At 41.5% G+C, this 22,085-nt stretch overlaps 1 protein-coding gene across 2 annotated transcripts in view; it reads left to right on the top strand.

The window, feature by feature from the left end:
* LRBA (LPS responsive beige-like anchor protein) overlaps positions 1 to 22,085 on the top strand; it is a 920,035-nt gene that overhangs the window by 317,728 nt on the left and 580,222 nt on the right. For both annotated transcript variants that reach the window (XM_073576254.1, XM_073576253.1), the window contains exon 35: positions 8,024 to 8,132. In XM_073576254.1, coding sequence (XP_073432355.1) covers positions 8,024 to 8,132 — 109 coding nt within the window. The remainder of the gene's footprint in view (positions 1 to 8,023; positions 8,133 to 22,085) is intronic.

Here is a 22,085-nt window from a genome sequence, read left to right as displayed (position 1 = left end):
CCAAGACTGCCTTTTCATGCATGCACTGCGTGCAAACTACCAGGCTGCGATCTGGAGGAGAAGTCTGCAGAGCCAGCCATTTGTTGCAAACCCAACAGACTGCGGTTGGATGATAGATAATGACGGAAAGCTTGTTGTCAAGTGGATGCGAGGGGCACCAGCACCAGAAGCTATTATCCAGCTACTGTTCTGCAAGTGTGTGCGGTCATGCGAACTTCCTCAGTGTACTTGCCTCAGCAATGGCCTGAAGTGCACGGACATGTGCAGGTTACAGACATGCCAGAACAAGGGTATTGAAGACGAGCCAGTAGAACAACAGTCAGATTCAGAGTCTGATGTTGAAGATATTATGGAGTAACGTTATATAATTATACATACACACACAATAAATATATATATATATATATATATATATATATATATATATATATATACATACATACACACACACACACACACACACACACACACACACACACACACACACACACACCTACACACACCTACACACACACACACACACACCTACACACACCTACACACACACACACACACACACACACACCTACACACCCACACACACACACACCTACACACACCTACACACACACACACACACACACCTACACACACACACACCTACACCCACACACACATTAGTATGGACAAGTCCATGACATGTTCAGTGTGTATTTACATAACTTGGATTAAATTTTGTTACAAATACTACATGCATTGTATTGACATTTTGGCATTTCCCCTAAATCGACCTTTAATCATTATTTTTTGGAAATATAGGTAGGATCTATTCAAAAGGTGAAAAATACCATTAACCCCTTCGCGCCGGCCGCCGTAGCGGTACAGCGAATCGTACCCGGATCATATGCCGGGCGATCGCCGCGGGCCGGGAGTCGGTTCCCGGTGCAAAGTGGTTACTGTACCTCCTAAAACATTCCTTAGGGGGTGTAGTTTCAAAAATGGGGTCACTTTTTTGGGGTTTCCACTGTGCGGGACCTCAGGGTGTCTCCAAATGTGACATGGCCCCATAGATTTCTTACAGTGAATTTTGCCGCAGCTTCGCTTACGAAGCCTGCCGTGCGCCAATACTGTGGTTTTAGACAACACTTGTGGTATTGCCGTGTCCGGGAGACAATGGGGAATAAAAAGTGGGGTGTACTTTTTCCTGGTCCCCTTTTCAAAATGAAAAATGTGGGCCTAAAGCGACATTTTTCGGTAAAAAACGTACTTTTCAATTTCCTCAACCAAGTGCATGAAACTCCAATGGAGCGCTTGTTGGGTCAAAGTGGTTACTATACCCCCTAAAACATTCCTTAGGGGGTGTAGTTTCCAAAATGCGGTAACCTTTTGGGGGTTTCCACTCTGGGGGTACCTCAGGGTCTCTCCAATACGACATGGCCCACTGGATTTCTTCCAGTGTAATCTATTATCCCAAAAACCGCCTAGCTCTCCTTCTGTGCTGAGCCCTCTTGCGCGCCCATAATTTAGTTTACGTGTACATGTGGGGTGTTTCTATAAACTGCGGAATTGGGGTAACCAATTTTGGGTTTGGGTTTGCTGTTAACCCTTGCTGGGTTGCAGGTAAAATTGGATTACAATGGAATATCTGCCAAAATATTGAAATTTTGATATTTCACTGTCATTTTGCTTGAATTCCTGTGCAACACCTAAGGGGTTAACAAAGTTTTGAAAATCCGTTTTGGATACCTTGAGGGGTGTAGTTTGCAAAATGGGGTAATGTATGGGTGGGTTCTGTTATACAAGACCCATAAAGTGACGTCCGAACTGACTTGGTCCTTGGAAAAATGGGTTTTGGAAATTTAGTCGTAAACTTTAAAAATTGCGTATAAAACTATGAGCCTTATCACATCCGAAAAATATAAAATTTCATTTCCAAAATGATGCCAATGTGAAGTAGACATGTGGAGAATGTAAACTAATAACTGTTATGGGGGGGTATCAGCATTTTTGTAAAAAGTAGAGAATTTCAAATTTCAAAAATAGCGAATTTTTCCCAAATTTTCGTGTATTTTGTAATTTTTTATGCAGAAAGGTAAAATCTATTGACTCACAATTAGCACTACCATGAAGTACAATATGTCACGAGAAAACAATCTCAGAATGGCGTGGGTAGGTGATAGCGTCCCAAAGTTATTACCGCATGAAGTGACAGGTCAGATTTACAAAAAATGGCCTAGGCATTTGGGTACAAATAGGCCTGAAGGGGTTAAGCTACTGATGTGCAAGGTCTATCATATCAAAACATAAACTACAGACATGCATCTACCTAAAAACACCAAAGAGAATTAGTCACTCCGGGTGGTACCGATATCGTCAAAATTGGCTCTTGGCTCATGGACTATTACCCTATTAAACTGTTCTCAACTACCGTATATAAATACTCTGCTTCAGTTGTTCTTGTGCCTCCAGAAAGATGGAGACTATGCATGCCAAATTGGTCAATGCTATCAGGCACGCACTCTTTCTTGTGTTCATTGTATTTGTGATCTTAAGTATTAAATATTAGGGCATGTGCCACTTATGCAAGGCACTAAGGTCGCATTTACACTTGCCAATGCTCCCAGGCTAACTTTAGGACTCCTCGTGTACAATAATTTTGCAATGCGAATGAGTTGTAAAACTTAAAGGGGTATTCCCATCGCCAAGATCCTATCCCAACGTGTAGTAGCTGTAATATTAGCAAATGCTTCCAATATTATACATGGTTACTAGGGATGAGTGAAAAGCTTTGAATAAGGCTTTATCCCAAATCCCAATAGCTATAGCGCTTACAGAATAGCTGCATTGGGAACCTGACGCGCTGCGGATAATCATCTGTTCGGCGCCGTGGCTGCATGTGTCGCGGCTGTGTAACAGTCACAACAAATGCATGGAAAGCCCAACAAGCATGCTCTCCATGCATGGGTTGTGATTGTCACACAGCTGCGACACCTGCAGCTGTGGCGCCGAACAGCTGATTATCGGGAGCGCTCCAGTTATCAGAGTTCCAAATGTAGCTTCTTCGGTAAGAGCTGTAGCTATTCCGATAAGGACTTATCCAAAGCTACTGTATTCGCTCATCCATAATGGTTACGCCTACTAGCAACTAACTGTCACTCCTTTAACATTGTGTCCAATAAGGCTCATTCATCATACATGTAATAGGTTAGGCAAGCAAAAAATTCTAGTTTATCTGGAAAATTGTACAATGTAAATGGAGATTGTTCACCCGGTCAACGATTTGACCTGGGAATAGGAAGTGTCGAAATTAAAATCCCAAATGGGTATGACTTTCAGTGATTGGTTGATCACGTTCCGGGGCAATTGTTCATTAGCAGCTGGAACATTGGAATAAGTACAAGAAAGAAGTTTAAGAAACATTTAATTGCTAATTTGTTAAAATTTTCTTTGTAAAGGAGATGTCTGTGCAATACTTTAGGAATTCATGTAATCGAAATAAGCAGTATCACTTATAGGATTTTAACATTGAACATGCCAACGCCTCAGATCTGTGTGTGAACACAGTGCACGATAATCGTTATTACGATTGCTATCCCACCATTTCATTCAAGATTCTTGTATAAAGATTTGTTTGACATCATTTGCTGGTCGTGAGTTACGATGACATTGTTCACTAACCATAATTGTGTCCATGGAACATAAAATTAGGGTGACAATCAAGTTGCCCAATAAAATGGTCTACCCAAGTAATTGGCCCATGTCACAATGCGCACATGTAACAAGGCAACCCCAGGTGGTAGTCCGAGCCGAGTCAACTAAGCCACAGTCGGTGTACGCCCCAGCACCTTGTACAGAAATACAGGACAGACGCAATTCCAGGCATATCTGCAGTCCAACAGAGTAACAGTTTAATAAAAGAGATGAATAAAGTGCAGCATCAACTTCCTGCTCTCTGACTAACAACGTCCACGGCCGTACCCACACTAGCCACTGCGGCCGAAAGAGGAGGAAGTCCATATGCCGGAATCTGGACTGGATACTTAACGTCCCTTCGGTGGGGCACCTATGTAGTCCTGGTGCCTGTTCCGCTGCCCAAAGGTTTGGGGCAACAGCCTTTCCCCTCCAGAGGTCTGGCAAGGCTCCCAGCCTCAGCTGAATCTGAACCCTGGGCAAACGTGCCCGGGCTCTGATCTCTCAACAGCAACTTCCGTCCCTCTTGACCTTTTATCCTAACAACCGGGGTTAACTCCTTCTGTCCCTAGCTCTAATATGTACCAAGCAAACACAGCATAAGTAAAATCCAATGAAACTACATAACACGTACAGTACACTTTATGGTACACAGTAATAACAGCACAAGACATCTATTTTACAAGTCAATACACATGACACATAGTTATCAAGGGTCGCATAGGTCCCATGTGGGGGATGGGAAAACTCTTTACACACACATCATGCCCAATGGAAATTTCCCAATTCCACATACTCTTAAACGCCATTTTTACACTTGTTGCTCTCTCCATTCACTGTACACCAAACAATAGAAAAATTCTGTGCCCGCTACTCTATGCTCATGTGCAGATGACACCTGTAAGATGGAGCACAAATCACAGTGTAGTTTTTTAATGTTACAGTGCCTACAAGTAGTAGTCACAACCCCCTGCAGATTTAGCAGGTTTACACATTCGGAATTAACTTGGCATTGTGACATTTGCACTGTAGATCAGCCTGGAAGTGTGAAATGCACTGCAGCAAAAAAGAATGTTATTTCTTTGTTTAATTTTTTTTTAAATTGTGAAAAGTTTATTCAGAGGGTCATTTATTATTCAACCCCTCAAACCACCAGAATTCTGTTTGGTTCCCCTAAAGTATTAAGAAGTATTTCAGGCACAAAGAACAATGAGCTTCACATGTTTGGATTAATTATCTCTTTTTCCAGCCTTTTCTGACTATTTAAGACCCTCCCCAAACTTGTGAACAGCACTCATACATGGTCAACATGGGAAAGACAAAGGAGCATTCCAAGGCCATCAGAGACAAGATCGTGGAGGGTCACAAGGCTGGCAAGGGGTACAAAACCCTTTCCAAGGAGTTGGGCCTACCTGTCTCCACTGTTGGGAGCATCATCCGGAAGTGGAAGGCTTATGGAACTACTGTTAGCCTTCCACGGCCTGGACAGCCTTTGAAAGTTTCCTCCCGTGCCGAGGCCAGGCTTGTCCGAAGAGTCAAGGTTAACCCAAGGACAACAAGGAAGGAGCTCCGGGAAGATCTCATGGCAGTGGGGACATTGGTTTCAGTCAATACCATAAGTAACGTACTCCACCGCAATGGTCTCCGTTCCAGACGAGCCCGTAAGGTACCTTTTACTTTCAAAGCGTCATGTCAAGGCTCGTCTACAGTTTGCTCATGATCACTTGGAGGACTCTGAGACAGACTGGTTCAAGGTTCTCTGGTCTGATGAGACCAAGATCGAGATCTTTGGTGCCAACCACACACGTGACGTTTGGAGACTGGATGGCACTGCATACGACCCCAAGAATACCATCCCTACAGTCAAGCATGGTGGTGGCAGCATCATGCTGTGGGGCTGTTTCTAAGCCAAGGGGCCTGGCCATCTGGTCCGCATCCATGGGAAGATGAATAGCACGGCTTACCTGGAGATTTTGGCCAAGAACCTCCGCTCCTCCATCAAGGATCTTAAGATGGGTCTTCATTTCATCTTTCAACAAGACAACGACCCAAAGCACACAGCCAAGAAAACCAAGGCCTGGTTCAAGAGGCAAAAAATCAAGGTGTTGGAGTGGCCTAGTCAGTCTCCTGACCTTAACCCAATTGAAAACTTGTGGAAGGAGCTCAAGATTAAAGTCCACATGAGACACCCAAAGAACCTAGATAACTTGGAGAAGATCTGCATGGAGGAGTGGGCCAAGATAACTCCAGAGACCTGTACCGGCCTGATCAGGTCTTATAAAAGACGATTATTAGCTGTAATTGCAAACAAGGGTTATTCCACAAAATATTAAACCTATGGGTTGAATAATAATTGACCCACACTTGTATGTTTAAAATGTATTAAAGTTTAACTGAGCAACATAACTTTTTGGTTTGTAAGATTTATGCATCTGTTAATAAATCCTGCTCTTGTGTGAAGTTTGAAGGCTCTAACTTATTTGCATCTTATCAAACCTGCTAAATCTGCAGGGGGTTGAATACTACTTGTAGGCACTGTATATGTGAATGAAACTTTACATTAGTATTGAAATTAAATATACACTTGTATTAAAATTTGCATTGTTTCCGAAGAATTTTTAGTCTTTCATCGTGTCTGTGGATGTTTTATGTCTTAGCGCAATATGAAATAAATAAGATTGTTTAACCCATTACTGACCGCTGATACGCCTTTTAACGGCGGCAGTTAAGGGTACCTTTGCCTCAGCACCGCGTTTTGATGGCGCTGAGAAATAAGTGTATAGCACCCCTAGAGTCATAATTTCTCCGTGGTCTCAGCCACCAGTGATTTGGGTTGGTTTTTACCTACCCCAGTGTTGCGAAGGCTGTTAAGGTGTAACAGCTTCCGCCAAAAAAAGTCCGATTTTTCATTTAATTTCTCTCTCCTCTGATGTGATCGCACATCAGAGGAGAGAGAAGTAGGGTCCCCCGATCCTTTCTCCTGGTACCTCTGGTGTCTCTATAACCCCCCATGAAGTCCCCTGTGTCGTCGGCGTCTTCTTCCTTGAGAAAATGGCGGGCGCATTGATTCCAAAGTAAATTTTTTGTGGAAAAAAGTAAAATGTTAATTTTTTCCTTCCACATTGCTATCGTTCTCGTGAAGCACCTGAAGGGTTAATACTTATTGAATGTGGTTTTGCGCACCTTGAGGGGTGCAGTTTTTAGAATGGTGTCATTTTGGGTATTTTCTGATATATTGACCCTCCAAACAAACTTCAAATGTGAGGTGGTCCCTAATAAAAAAAAAAAGATTTTGTAAATTTTGTTGGAAAAATGAGATCGCTGGTCAACTTTTAACCGTTACAACGTCCTAACAAAAAAAAAAAAATTGTTTCTAAAATTGTGCTGGTGTAAAGTATACGTGTGGGAAATATTACTTAAAGGGAATCTGTAACCCCATTTTCGGCCTATAAGCTGCAGCCACAGCCATCAAGGGCTTATCTACAGCATTCTGTAATGCTGTAGATAAGCCCCTGATGTAACCTGAAAGATAAGAAAAATGAGTTATATTATAATTACCCGGGGATCCGATCCAATGGGTTTCGCCGTCCGATCCGGCGGCTCCCATCTTCATGCGATGACGTCCCCCTTCTTACTTCCGCCGCGGCTCCTGCGCAGATGTACTTTCTCAGCTCTGTTGAGGGCAGAGTAAAGTACTGCAATGTGCAGGCGCCAGACCTCTCTGACCTTTGCCGGCGCCTGCACACTGTAGTACTTTACTCTGCCCTCAACAGGGGCGTCATCGCATGAAGATGGGAGGACCCGGACTCGACTGCCACACCCACCACACCCGACCGCGTCCCCCGGTGAGTATAATCTAACTTGTTTTTCTTCTCTTTCAGGTTACATCGGGGGCTTATCTACAGCATTACAGAATGCTGTAGATAAGCCCCTGATGGCTGTGGCCACAGCTTATAGGCCGAAAATGGGGTGACAGATTCCCTTTAACTAATTTGTGTGAAATGACACTGATTTGTGTCCAAAATGAAAAGTTTGAAAATTGGTGAAAATTTTGAAAATTTGTTTTTTTTTCATAACTATACTCAAGTTTTATCGAAGAAATTTTACTACTAACATGAAGCACAATATGTCACGAAAAAAACAATCTCAATCAGTGGGATACGGCGTTCCAGAGGTATAACCTCATAAAGTGACACTGGTCAGAATTGTAAAATTTGGCTTGGTCATGAAGTACATAATTGGCTCTGTCACGAAGGGGTTAATATGTAAAATCTGAATGTTCCAGAATGGTATATTCAGATATACTGTACATTCTCAGTTCATTAATACACATTCCTTATTTTGTATGCTACAGATTGCTGAGCCAAACAATGAAAGATCACTTGGTGAGGGTAGCTAATGAAGCTGAATTTATCCTGAGCAGGCAGCGTGCAGAGGAAATACATAGACATGCGGAGTTTGAGGTAAGTCTGACTCCAGATATAGGGTTGTCCCGAGTTAGCAATTTATCTCCTATCTACAGGATAGGTAAACACTTGCTGATCTTTCACTGGTCTCAAGACTGGGGCTTTAAAGCGCTCTGTTACAATGGAGCGATTTCTTTGGAACGGCCCGAGATGACGAAGTACCGGATACTCAGGAATCTGCAAATTCTCCTCTATCCTGTGGATGCCATGGCATTAATTCCTTAAAGGGGTCCTTTGGATAAGTGATAACTTGCTAAATTAGGACAACCCCCTTAAACCTATAGTGAATGCTTCATTTGTATCTGTTCCTGTTTCTCATTGTACATTTTAATAATGTCCGCCAGCACTGTTCTAGAAAGATGGATCTGTTGGAAAGATGTTTAGTAGGATTAATTCGTTTGTTGAACCACAATATGTGTTGTAATAATGAAAGCTACTGTAAGTTTGGGTTATTGAGCTTTTTTGCAACCACTTTCTCACCCTGCCAACCTTACTGGTATGCCATTGCTTGGTTCTGTTTTTTTCCATTACTGTCATGCTTTCTTGGCCATGTTAGTTACATGTATTTGTCACGGCTCCCGGCTTGCCCCTGTCTACTCACCTTCTCGCTCCCGCGCCGCAGCCTGTCACCTGCCGTCAGCCGCGGCATCTTCCTCTGACGGGGCCGCGGCCAACGACGTCACTGCATGATTTGCCCATGCGCCGTAGGCCGCGTCTCCTTCCACCTCCTTATGATCCAGCGGTGCCCTAACTCGGAGGCACCGCCGGACCAATGGGAGATGGTCCTACGGTATTTCAGGCCGCCCTCCAGTAATGGAGGCGCCTGATCCTTGGGTTTCAAACCACATTACGCCCTGTATCTGTGCTCACCTCGTTACTGTGCTTGCCTCCCTGCAGTCCCTGTTCCGTCCCACTGCCTGTGCCTGTCTCCTGTCATCCTGTTGCCCGTGCCTGTTTCCTGCCGTCCTGCTCCGTGTCTACCTCCTGCCGTCCTACTCTGGTCCTGCCACATGTGCCCTTGCTCCGTCCTGTTGTCCGTGTCTACCTCCTGCCATCCTACTCCGGTCCTGCCACCCATGCCCTTGCTCTGTAGTGCTGTCCGTGTCTACATCCTGCCGTCCTACTCCGTTCCTGCCACCTGTGCCCTTGCTTCGTCCTGCTGTCCGTGTTCCTGCCTTCCTACTCCGGTCCTACCACTTGTGTCCTATTCTGTCCCGGTGCTCCGCTGTACCTCGCTCATAGGCCTACTCCAGTCCATCCTGAGCCGCCCCTCTTGGTACCGGCTGCCATGGTATCCGAACCTCTGGGCCCGCTCCTAACGATCCCTGTATAGGGGTTGGCTCCACCTGGTTGCTCACCCAGGGTCCCTCGGTGCCACGGTCCAGAGGGTCCACTCCTGAAGTCTAGTCTCGCCAAGCTTGGGCGCTGACAGTATTTATGCAGTTTTAAACTTTAGAAAAATGTGTCAACATAGATACCTACTACTTTCTACCTGAGGGTATGAATGAATATATATATATATATATATATATATATATATATATATATATATATATATATATATATATATATATATATATTAGTGTATGTATGTGTGTGTGTGTATATATATATATATAGTTATAGTGTGTGTGTGTGTGTATATATATATATATATATATATATATATATATATATATATATAGTTATAGTGTGTGTGTATATATATACATATATATATATATATATATATATATATATATATATATATATATATATATATAGCGTGGGTACGGAAAGTATTCAGACGCATTTTTAATTTTTCTCTTTGTTCCATTGCAGCCATTTGGTGAATTCAAAAAAGTTAATTTTTTTTTCTCATTAATGTACACTCTGCACCCCATCTTGACTGAAGAAAAACAACAAAGGTAGACATATTTCTAAATTTATTAAAAAAGAAAAACTTGAAATATCACATGGTCATAAGTGTTCAGACCCTTAGCTCAGTACTGAGTAGAAGCACCCTTTTGAGCTATTACAGCCATGAGTTGTCTTGGGAATGTTGCAACAAGTTTTTCACACTTGAATTTGTGGGATCCTCTGTCATTCTGACTTGCAGGTCCCCTCCAGTTCCGTCAGGTAGGATGGTGAAAGTTGGTGGACAGCCATTTTCAAGTCTCTCCAGAGATGCTCATTTGGGTTTAGGTCAGGGCTCTGGCTGGGCTAGTCAAGAATGGTCACAAATTTGTTCTGAAGCCACTCCTTTGTTGTTTTAACTGTGTGCTTAGGGTTATTGTCTTGTTGGAAGGTGAACCTTCGGCCAAGTCTAAGGTCCAGAGCACTCTGGAAGAGGTTTTCATCCAGGATATCTCTGTACTTAACCGCTTTCATGTTTCCTTCAATGGCAACCAGTCATCCTGTCCTTGCAGCTGAAAAACACTCCCATAGCATGATGCTGCCACCACGTTTCACTGTTTGGATTGTATTGGGCAGGTGATGAGAAGTGCCTGGTTTTCTTCACACATACTGCTTAGAATTATCACTAAAAAGTTCTATCTTCGTCTCGTCAGACCAGAGAATCTTATTTCTCATAGTCTGGTAGTCCTTCATGTTTTTTTTTTTTTTTAAAGCAAACTCTGTGGGCTTTCATAAGTCTTGCACGGAGGAGAGGCTTCCGTCGAGCCACTCTGCCATAACTGCCCGACTGGTGGAGTGCTGTAGTGATAGCTGACTTTGTGGAACTTTCTCCCATCTCCCTTCTACATCTGTGGAGCTCAGCCACAGTGATCTTGGGGTTCTTCTTTACCTCTCTCACCAAGGCTCTTCTCCCACGATTGCTCGGTTTGGCTGGACGGCCAGGTCTAGGAAGACTTCTGGTGGTCCCAAACTATTTCCATTTAAGGATTATGGAGGTCACTGTGCTCTTAGGAACCTTGAGTACTGCAGAAATTCTTTTGTAACCTCGACCAGATGTGTCTTGCCACAATTCTGTCTTTGGGCTCCTGGGCCAGTTCCTTTGACCTCATGATTCTCATTTGGTCTGACATGCACTGTGAGGTCTTAAGCCCCCTTTACATTTAGCGATCCGACCAGCGATCCGACCCGGTCAGGATCGCTGGTGCATCGCTAAATGATCGCTAGTGAGCTGTCACACAGGCAGACCTCACTGCGGTGCAGCAGCAACGCAGCGCAGCGCTCGATACTCACCTTTCACACACAGCGATCCTGACTTCCTTCCGCCCGCCTCCACACGTCGCTCGTCGGCGCCAGCAGGAAGCCCAGCAGGAAGCTGATGACGAGAAATGGAGCCGGACATTCTCGCGCGATCAGCGATGGACAGCGGGGGAGCCGGTCGGAGGTAAGTATCACACATAGCGATATCGCTATAACGTCACAAATCAAGTCCTATCAGTTTAATTAAACACAGCTGGACTCCAATGAAAAGGAGTAGAGCCATCCCAAGGAGGATCAAAAGGAAATGGACAGCATCTGACTTAGATATGAGTGTCTGAGAAAAGGGTCTGAATACTTATGACCATGTGATATTTCAGTTTTTCTTTTTTAATAAACCTGCAAAAATTTCTACATTTGTTTTTTTCCGTCAAGATGGTGTGCAGAGTGTACATTAATTGGAAAGAAATGAACTTTTTTAAATTTACCAAATGGCTGCAATGAAACAGATCGAAAAATTTAAAGGAGTCTGAATACGTGTGTATGTATGTGTGTGTATATATGTATAATATAATGTGTGTATGTATATGTGTATACATATATGTGTGTGTATGTATATATATATATATATATATATATATATATATATATATATATATATATATATATATATATATATATATATATATATATATAGTGTGTGTGTGTGTATGTATATATATAATATATATTTCCTCTTTGTGACTGCTTTGTGTAGTTTCTTGCTGGGAGGATGAGCATCAGGAAAACCATCTGGTCCAAGGAACTTAAAGTGAACTGATCAATAATTTTTTTAGTGTTTAATTTAAAATCACAAGTAAAAATATCAATAATTTGCAATGATATTAACAAGATGTACACCAAGTGGGATAAAAACTATATATATTATACAGTTGCTAAACAGCTGCCGTCTAGAGGCGCTGCCTAGAAAGCAGCCTAGAACCTGGGGGCGTGTCTCATTAGAACACAGCACACTAAGCTACCAATTCCAAGATGGTGGCTCCTATAAACTGATTTTCTGATAACTTAATTCACGTAATAAGTCATTTTTTTTACAAAAGTAATCTTTCATGGTTATTTATTTCTTCATTGTCTTTACTGTAATATACCATAGTATATGTGAAGGTTATACATCCTTTTTAATGAGTGAATTCAGCTAGAGATGGGAACTATGGTGGTGAAGGGAAACTGAAAGGATGACTTTGAAAGATTTATAACTAATTGTGAATACTGTGGAGAAATCCAAAAGTGCTTATGAGAAAGAGGTCATATGTCTTTGCACTCAGTAATTTGACACTTAATTTGACACTTTCTGACTGAAGTCCCTATGGAGGGGCACAGTTCTTAATGTAGAAGATCAAGTAGGTCATTATTGAGGACATGGATAAGGTGAATGCACACAAGTTGATCCATAAGCTCAGAGATGAGGGTAAATAGGAAAATGTTAAGGGTTAGAAGGAGAGAGATCAATGGAGAGACCAAAGAGTGGTCGTAAATGACTGCACATCCAGTTGGAATGTCTCAAGCAGGGCTGTGGAGTCAGTAAGCCAAACCTGCGACTCCGACTCCTCAGTTTCCCTTACACCGACTCCACGACTCCGACTCCCACATATATTGCTTATATTTAAGTGAAGAATTTATTGTAGTACAATGTGAACATCAGACATTTAATCATTTTTATGAGACAATAATCATGATATTTAGATAGAAGGTAATATATACTTATGGGAATACAACTTTAGAACACAAAAAAACTAATACATTTTAAATATGTAATACACTATGTAATATTGATTAACCGATATATCCGTAACCACATGGGCAACATCTCTAACAATTTCCGCGTATAAAGGAATTGCCTCATGCAGTCAGTTTTGATGAACGGTTGAATTTTTCTATTTCTTTGAGAGAAAGTGAAACATTTTGCTGAAATATGGTCAACCTGCTTTCTATAGGAGATGGAGTGAAATCTTTTTCCTTGCAGTAATGCTTTGCCTGCTCCATATCATCCAAATACTTGTCAAAGTCAAACTCCTCATCTGATGAGGATGAAGATATGGCAGCAGTAGCACTGTCAGGACCCAAGGCCTCTTGCGCCTGGCAGTCTTCCTGTAGGCCACTCATCCTAACTGCTACCTCAGTCAGAGCTTCTTTTCCTTTAGTAAGCTGTTGATCATCAAGCAGTATACGATGACTTGGGTCCACATAAACAGCTGCCAGAAAAATTTTATTTTCCAATAGCTGTGTCTCTCCGTTTCATTGAAGCAGAAATGCCATCTGCGATTAAATCTCCTCTTTGGGACAGGCAAAATAGCAAGTTCTTCACTCCCTTATGAAAATGCCAGGAGTTAAATCCTCAGCTTGTAATTTTTTAGTCACGGTAAATAGGTGATTAAGCAATCCCTTCAATTCATCCACCTGTGTCCATTGACCTTCATTTGGGGTTACCTGAGGGTTCGCCATATCTATAAGAAACGGTTTTAGCCAGGATCAAAACTAGGGGGGGGGGGGCAGAACCTCATACTGTAACGCAGAATCTCATACTGCGCACCTCAGCTGCTGCCGTACCTTATACTGTACACCCCTACACTTGAAAATAAAGCCTGCACCTTAAGATGTGGTGAATGCAGTCTATTTATTCCAACTGTCAATTGATGTGTTACTGAAGACGAGCAATGCCTGTCCTGGGCATCATTTTGGGCAGCTATGAGGTGTACCTGACTGGTGCTAAAAAAAGCCAAAAGGAGTGTTAGTCTGTGCACTACCCGGCTTTCATTCTTTTTGGTACAGATAAGGTATGGATACAGATATGGATAAATGGATAGAGCAGATTTCTAATCTGCTTTTGCTATTGAAAACATTTTCTATGAGCTCAAAAACCTTTCAGGAGATGCGGTTTTTTAAAAAGCTGATCTGCTTTTGCAGCTGAAAAACGTATCCTCAAAAAACGCAGCAAAAATGCTGTGTGTGAATGTAGCCTTAGATCAGGAATAGAACAGCCATTTATAGGACATTTCATAACTTTCCCAAATTCCTATGAAAAAAGCACATTCTGCATTGAACTACTGTTACCCAATTTATTATATATTTTAGGAGTCGAAGTCGGTCCATTTTATACCGACTCCGACTCCACCAAAATGAGCTCCGACTCCACAGCCCTGCACATGGTTCTACATCTTTTCCTGGCAAAGAAAGGATTATCAGTACGTGTGATTAGCAGTGAATCAATTTTTCTTCTTTAAGTTTTGATGAAATTGGTAAATTTAAATATCAAGAGAGCTCATGTTACTAATGTTCATGTCTTCAGTTCTCTTGATTTCATACGTTAGGAGTACTGAATAGAATACAAACTTGTAAAAGTAAAATCTACACCTGAGTTATTAATTGACTGTATTTTTTATGTTGCTGGAATTATTACTGAAGTATTACCGAAGAGAAAAATGCCAGTGGTGACTTCTCTGCTATAATTCATTGTAACGTTTGCAAGGTGCATGAAATTTGCCCTTTATTTTCCTCTGTTCTGTTTCATGATGCGTAAAATTCAGATTCTTCTGAAAGTTAATCGCATTCTATTCTGTTTTATATTCTGTTCTCGAGATGTGGTAAACACAGATTGGTTTCTTTTTAACTATATTCCTTAGGTTACTATTTGTCTGTGATTTCAGCTGTGTCTTGAGATACAATAAATCAAAGCAAAAAACACTCTGTAACCTTTTAAGCCTATAAAGCTTCACATCCATACATCAAGAATTTCTGAGGACAGCACATTTTCTGCTATACTGTACATACTAAAGCAACGTTTTTTTAATAAAGGTCCCCTTACCTGCGTCTGTAGCCAGGTGAAAGTGCAAGATGAAGATCTTAAAGTAAAGATGCGTTCTTGTAAACATTTTGCAAAATTTGTGTCTCTGCAGTAGTTATACTTGTGGCTGACTTGTGATAGATACATTAAAAAAGATAATGCCCTCCTTAATGTCTTATAGTTCAAAGAGTTTATTGAACCACTATACTGTGAACAGTAGAAAATGAAATTATTTGAAGACCTAATAAACAATAACATATTAGAAGGCGACAATAAGTGCAGACAAGAAGATATATATATATATATATATATATATATATATATATATATATATATATATATATTTATATTTGTCATAATGGTAATAGTACAACAAAGAAAATATGTCCCATGTCGCTGAAATAAAACTGTCAGATTGAGAATTTAACCATAACGTGTTGTGGGACAAGACCAACAAGTCTGTGACCCACCGATCTATGCTATTATTTCGAAACACTGTGTTTCTGTGATTCCTTTGTATCCCCCGTTCATACAGCACCCACGCACACACAAATGATACACCATTTGAAAGGTAAACTTGCCCCCTTCAGCAGGAAAATAGCCAAAAAAACCACACAGCCATGATTTCATCACAAAATACAGTTAAAACATTAATTTTCATAAAACTGCAGTAAGGAAAAATGACCTGAAGGTGGCACCACAGTACCCCAAAGCACACTACCAACACATTTCTATACATGCACTGCTTTTTCGCTGATTACTTCTCCCCACTCACACACGATACACCATTTGAAAGGTAAGCTTGCTCCCTTCAGTAAGAAAACAACCAAGCAAACTATACATTCTCGATTTTATCACTAAATACAGTTTAAGCATTCATTTTCATAAACCTGCAGAAAGACGCAATGACTTGCAGGTGCCAACTCAACCGGAAAACATTTTTTGGCCTCTACTTATCAACCCAATTTATTGCATTACCAAGCTACATATATAAATACCTATCTGTTCAAAAGCTCATGAAATACATTTACATTTGACCAGCTTGCTTTTCTGAAATTGCCACAGCCCCTGACGACCAATGTGTGAAAATTTTGTGCGGTCCACGCTAGTCAGTCGCTTATTGAAAGAGTACCTCTTACAGCCTACGGCTATATTTTTTCTCCCGAGTCATAGCATAGGAAGTCACCAAACAACATGAAAAAAACAAAATAGTGGAAAGGAGAAACAAATAATACCAGCCAGCAAGAAGAGAGATTCAGGGAAAGTGTTTCTCTGGTCCTCAAAATCAAAGAAAACATGTTTGGTCCTTCAGTTTAGCTATGGAAAGTATTTTTATATCCTCCAAATAATGGATCCATGGTAGGCGGTTTCTCTCTAGCAAGGTGACACTATCTGGAAGGATACTAAAGAGCGTCTCTAGTATGATCTAGCTATGATCTGTGAGTTTTAATTTTATGCAAAGTTAATCAAGAGTCTTCAAGCTCCTTCATTAGCAATTCTGGAAATACAGTGGGTACGGAAAGTATTCAGACCTCTTTAAATTTTTCACTTTGTTTCATTGCAACCATTTAATAAATTCAAAAAAGTTTTTTTTTTCTTGATAATATACACTCTGCACCCCTTCTTGACAGAAATGTAGAAATGTTTGCAAACTTATTAAAAAAGAAACTGAAATATCAAATAATAATCTTTATTTCTATATAGCGCTAACATATTCAGCGCTTTACAGTTTGCATGCATTATCATCACTGTCCCCAATGGGGCTCACGATCTAAATTCCCTATCAGTATGTCTTTGAAATGTGGGAGGAAACCGGAGTACCCGGAGGAAACCCACACAAACACGGGGAGAACATCCAAACTCCTTGCAGATGTGTCCTTGGTGGGATTTGAACCCAGGACCCCAGCACTGCAAGGCTGCAGTGCTAACCACTGAGCCATCGTGCTACCCACATGGTCGTAAGTATTCAGACCCTTTGCTCAGTATTGCGTAGAAGCACCCTTTTTAGCTAGTACAGCCATGAATATTCTTGGGAATGATGCAACAATTTTTTAACACCTGGATTTTGGGATCCTCTGCCATTCTTCCTTGCAGATCCTCTCCAGTTCCGTCAGGTTGGATGGTGAACGCTGGTGGACAGCCATTTTCACGTCTCTCAAAAGATGCTCAATTGGGTTTAGGTCAGTGCTCTGGCTGGGCCAGTCTAGAATGGACACAGTTGTTCTGAAGCCACTCCTTTGTTATCTGTGGGCTTAGGGTCATTGTCTTGTTGGAAGGTGAATCTTCAGCTAAGTCTGAGGTCCAGAGCACTCTGGAAGAGGTTTTCATCCATTCAGGATATCTCTGTGCTTGGCCGCATTGATCTTTCCTTCAATTGCAACCAGTCATCCTGTCCCTGCAGCTGAAAAACACCCCCATAGCATGATGCTGCCACCACCATGTTTCACTGTTGGCATTGTATTGGGCAGGTGATGAGCAGTGCCTGGTTTTCTCTACACATACCGCTTAGAATTATCACTAAAAACTTCTATCTTCGTCTCATCAGATCAGAGAATCTTATTTCTCATAGTGGGCTTTCATAAGTCTTTCACTGAGGAGAGTGAAAAGTAACTTGGCATTCAACTTAAGGGTCCATGGAAGAAAATTTTATTATGCGGTCTGCAAAATGTTTCAGCCTACATGGCCTTCATCAGTCTGTTACGTTGAAAAGAAGGCTTGTTATCAGTTTCTCTGTAGTTATATTAGTTGCAATGTGGTAGTATAGCAGGTCCTTATGAGGCATGGGAGGTCAGTGGTGATGGGCGTCAGGCTGGACGCGGTTTCTGCTGCTGGTCTCGTCACGTATCTGTTTTGCAGACTGCATAATAAAATTTTCTTCTATGGACCCTTAAGTTGAGTGCCAAGTTACTTTTCACTATTGAGCTTTGGTTTGGGTAACCTACTTGCGCACCCTGCAGTAGTGCCATGCTATATTATACACGTTTCACTGAGGAGAGGCTTCCGTTGGACCACTCTGCCATAAAGGCCTGGCTGGTGGAGTGCTGCAGTGATAGTTGACTTTGTGGAACTTTCTCCCATCTCCCTACTGCATCTCTGGAGCTCAGCCACAGTGATCTTGGGGCTCTTATTTACCTCTCACAGAGGCTCTTCTCCCATGATTGCTCAGTTTGGCTGGATGCCCAAGTCTACAGTCATGGCCAAAAGTTTTGAGAATGACACAAATATTATATTTTCACATGATCTTCTGGCCTCTGGTTTTTATGTGTGTTTGTCAGATGTTTTTATCACATACAGAAATATAATTGCAATCATATTATGAGTAGCAAAAGGTTATATTGACAGTTAGAATGAGTTAATGCAGCAAGTCAATATTTGCAGTGTTGACCCTTCTTCAGGACCTCAGCAATTCTCCCTGGCATGCTCTCAATCAACTTCTGGATCAAATCCTGACTGATAGCAGTCCATTCTTGCAAAATCAATGCTTTTTTTTTGTCTGAATTTGAAGGTTTTTGTTTGTCCACCCGTCTCTTGATGATTGACCACAAGTTCTCAATGGGATTAAGATCTGGGGAGTTTCTAGGCCATAGTCCCAAAATCTCTGTTTTGTTCCCTGAGCCATTTAGTTATCACCTTTGCTTTATGACAAGGTGCTCCATGTTGAAAAAGGCATTGTTGATCGCCAAACTGCTCTTGGACGGTTGAGAGAAGTTGCTCTTGGAGGACATTCTGGTACCATTCTTTATTCATGGCTGTGTTTTTAGGCAAGACTGAGAGAGAGCCCATTCCCTTGGCTGAGAAGCAACCCCACACATGAATGGTTTCAGGATGCTTGACAGTTGGCATGAGACAAGACTGGTGGTAGCGCTCACCTGGTCTTCTCCGAATAAGCCGTTTTCCAGATGTCCCAAACAATCGAAAAGGGGATTCATCAGAGAAAATGACTTTACCCCAGTCCTCAGCAGTCCACTCCCTGTACCTCTTGCAGAATATCAGTCTGTCCATGATGTTTTTTTCTGGAGAGAAGTGGCTTCTTTGCTGCCCTCCTTGAGACCAGGCCTTGCTCCAAGAGTCTCCGCCTCACAGCGCGTGCAGATGCACTCACACCTGCCTGCTGCCATTCCTGAGCAAGCTCTGCACTGCTGGTAAGCCCGATCCCGCAGCTGAAACACTTTTAAGAGACGGTCCTGGCGCTTGCTGGTCTTTCTTGGGCGCCCTGGAGCCTTTTTGGCAACAAGGGAACCTCTCTCCTTGAAGTTCTTGATGATGTGATAGATTGTTGACTGAGGTGCAGTCTTTCTAGCTGCGATACTCTTCCCTGTTAGGCCATTTTTGTGCAGTGCAATGATGACTGCATGTGTTTCTTTAGAGATAACCATGGTTAACAGAAGAGAAACAATGATGCCAAGCACCAGCCTCCTTTTAAAGTGTCCAGTGGTGTCATTCTTACTTAATCATGACAGATTGATCTCCAGCCCTGTCCTCATCAACACCCACACCTGTGTTAATGGAGCAATCACTGAAACGATGTTAGCTGGTCCTTTTAAGGCAGGGCTGCAATGATGTTGAAATGTGTTTTGGGGGATAAAGTTAATTTTCTAGGCAAATATTGACTTTGCAAGTAATTGCTGTTAAGCTGATCACTCTTTATAACATTCTGGAGTATATGCAAATTGCCATTAGAAAAAATGAAGCAATAGACTTTGTAAAAATTAATATTTGTGTCATTCTCAAAACTTTTGGCCATGACTGTAGGAGAACTTCTGGTGATCCCAAACTCCTTCCATTTAAGGATTATGGAGGCCACTGTTCTCTTAGGAACCTTGAGTACTGCAGAAATTCTTTTGTAACCTTGGCCAAATGTGTGCCTTTCCACAATTCTGTCTCTGAGCTTCTTTGTCAGTTACTTTGACCTCGTGATTCTCATTTGGTCTGACATGCACTGAGCTGTGAGGTCTTGTATAGATAGGTGTGTTCCTTTACACATCAAGTCGTATCAGTTTAATTAAACACAGCTGGACTCCAATGAAGGAATAGAACCATCTCAAGGAGGATCACAAGGAAATGGACAGCATGTGACTTAAATATGAGTGTCTGAGCAAAGGGTCTTAAGACTTATGACCATGTGATATTTCAGTTTTTCTTTTTTAATAAATTAGCAAAAATTTCTACATTTCTGTTTTTTTCTCAGTCAAGATGGGGTGCAGAGTGTACATTAATGAGAAATAAATGGACGTCTTTGAATTTACCAAATGGATGCAATGAAGCAAAGAGTGAAAAATTTAACGGGGTCTGAATACTTTTCGGACCCACTGTAAATTTAGTTTTTGTGTGTGTTTCGGGAAATCAGGTATAGGTGTGTGTTGTAATGCCTCCCAGGGAGATATGCTAAGAGAGACTTTGACTGTGTGAGGTAATAAAAGTGAATCCAAAAGCATTGTCTTCTAGGGCAGGACGACCAGGCATGTTAAGTCTATGTTCACATGTCCAGATCCAGCAGCAATCTGTTGGCAAAAATCTTGTGCAGTCACAAATTTTTGTTAGTTTTTAAGAAACTGATTTCAGCTAGATTTTTTTTTTCTTCCATTGAAGTCTATGGATAGTTAATCCGTTAGTCATACATTATCTTCCAATTGAAACTGATTCACTAAGCAAAAAAATAGATCCTTTTCAAATGAAAGAAAAACGTCTAGCGAATTATCTGACCCGTTGTCCATAGACTTAAATGTTTAAAAAAAAAACAAAAAAAAACTGATCCAGCTGAAATCTGTTCACACAACTTTTTTGTCCACTGATTGCTCCTGGATCTCTTGTAACAGATGGTTACTGGACATTTGAACATGGACTAGTAGATATCCTGCACTACCACAACTCTCAAAACAATGGGTGGCGGATCCCAGGAAAATCTGCCAGTATCTGGGGAGGCAAATTGCACCAAATATGTTTATTAAAAATTATTTAGCTGCCAATCTCTAATGGATATAGATTCCCAGAGATTCTCCGAGCAGCGAATGTAGGACAGTTTGTGAAGAAGAGCCTAATAATTTATACAGAGTAGATACTTTTCCAGGTCCACCAGTGTTATTAGGACATATGCTCAAAAATGAATTTGTCATTTAAATCTTCATACTTTTGTTTGATACAGCCCAAAACCTGATGGATTTGTTGAAACTGAAAACATTCAGAAGAGGGTATGTAATCAATAAAGAAGTTTTCCTGAGAATTTATAACCAATAGATTTGATACTTAAGTGTCATTGTCGTTTTAATTTTTATTCAGTAATACTTTAGAGCAAGCAATTGTAATAAACTTTCAATCATACCTTGTAAATGAAATCGAAAAGAGAACCTTTCAAAAACCATCTAGAAGATATTCCTCAATACTGTTTCGTAATCATACAATTTGCTTGTTGTCGGGGTAAATCCATATTTGTCTTCAGATACTGAATACGTCGTTCTAAGGGTGGGGGTGGAGCCTACACAGCGTTTGTGCTCCTGGATCAACCTGATTAACTTTTTGTCAGTGTTGGAAGGTTACCTCAGTTTTTGGCACAATGCTCCAGCTGTGTCAGCTGTTGGTTGTCAGCACACAGCTCCTCTGCCCTTCAAGTTGATTGTCCTGTGTGCTCAGGAACATCGGCACTTCTCAGTGTGTTTAGCACAGACACACAGGGCAGAAGGAGCTAAGTAACATCAGCAGTTCTGTCCTGTCAGCTGGTTCCTGTGTGCTACATGACATAGGGACTGCTCAGTGTATAACACAGACACATAGGACAATCAGCTGGAAAGGCAAAAGGAGCTCAGTGACATTGGCACTTCTCCTACCCTGTCACCTGGTTGTTGTATGTTCAGTGACATCGGCACTTCTCCGTATTCTGTCAGCTGCTGTGTTGCCTGTGAGGGATGAAAATTCCATCAATTTTGCATCAGGATGATCATTATATGTTATACACTGCAGTTCAG

The sequence above is a fragment of the Dendrobates tinctorius genome, unplaced genomic scaffold (genome assembly GCF_039654945.1).
Source record: "Dendrobates tinctorius isolate UK_male_01 unplaced genomic scaffold, ASM3965494v1 ptg000008l, whole genome shotgun sequence".
Classification (NCBI taxonomy): Eukaryota; Metazoa; Chordata; class Amphibia; order Anura; family Dendrobatidae; genus Dendrobates; species Dendrobates tinctorius.
Note: the sequence above shows the minus strand (reverse complement) of the source record. Positions and strands in the feature narration are given on the sequence as shown.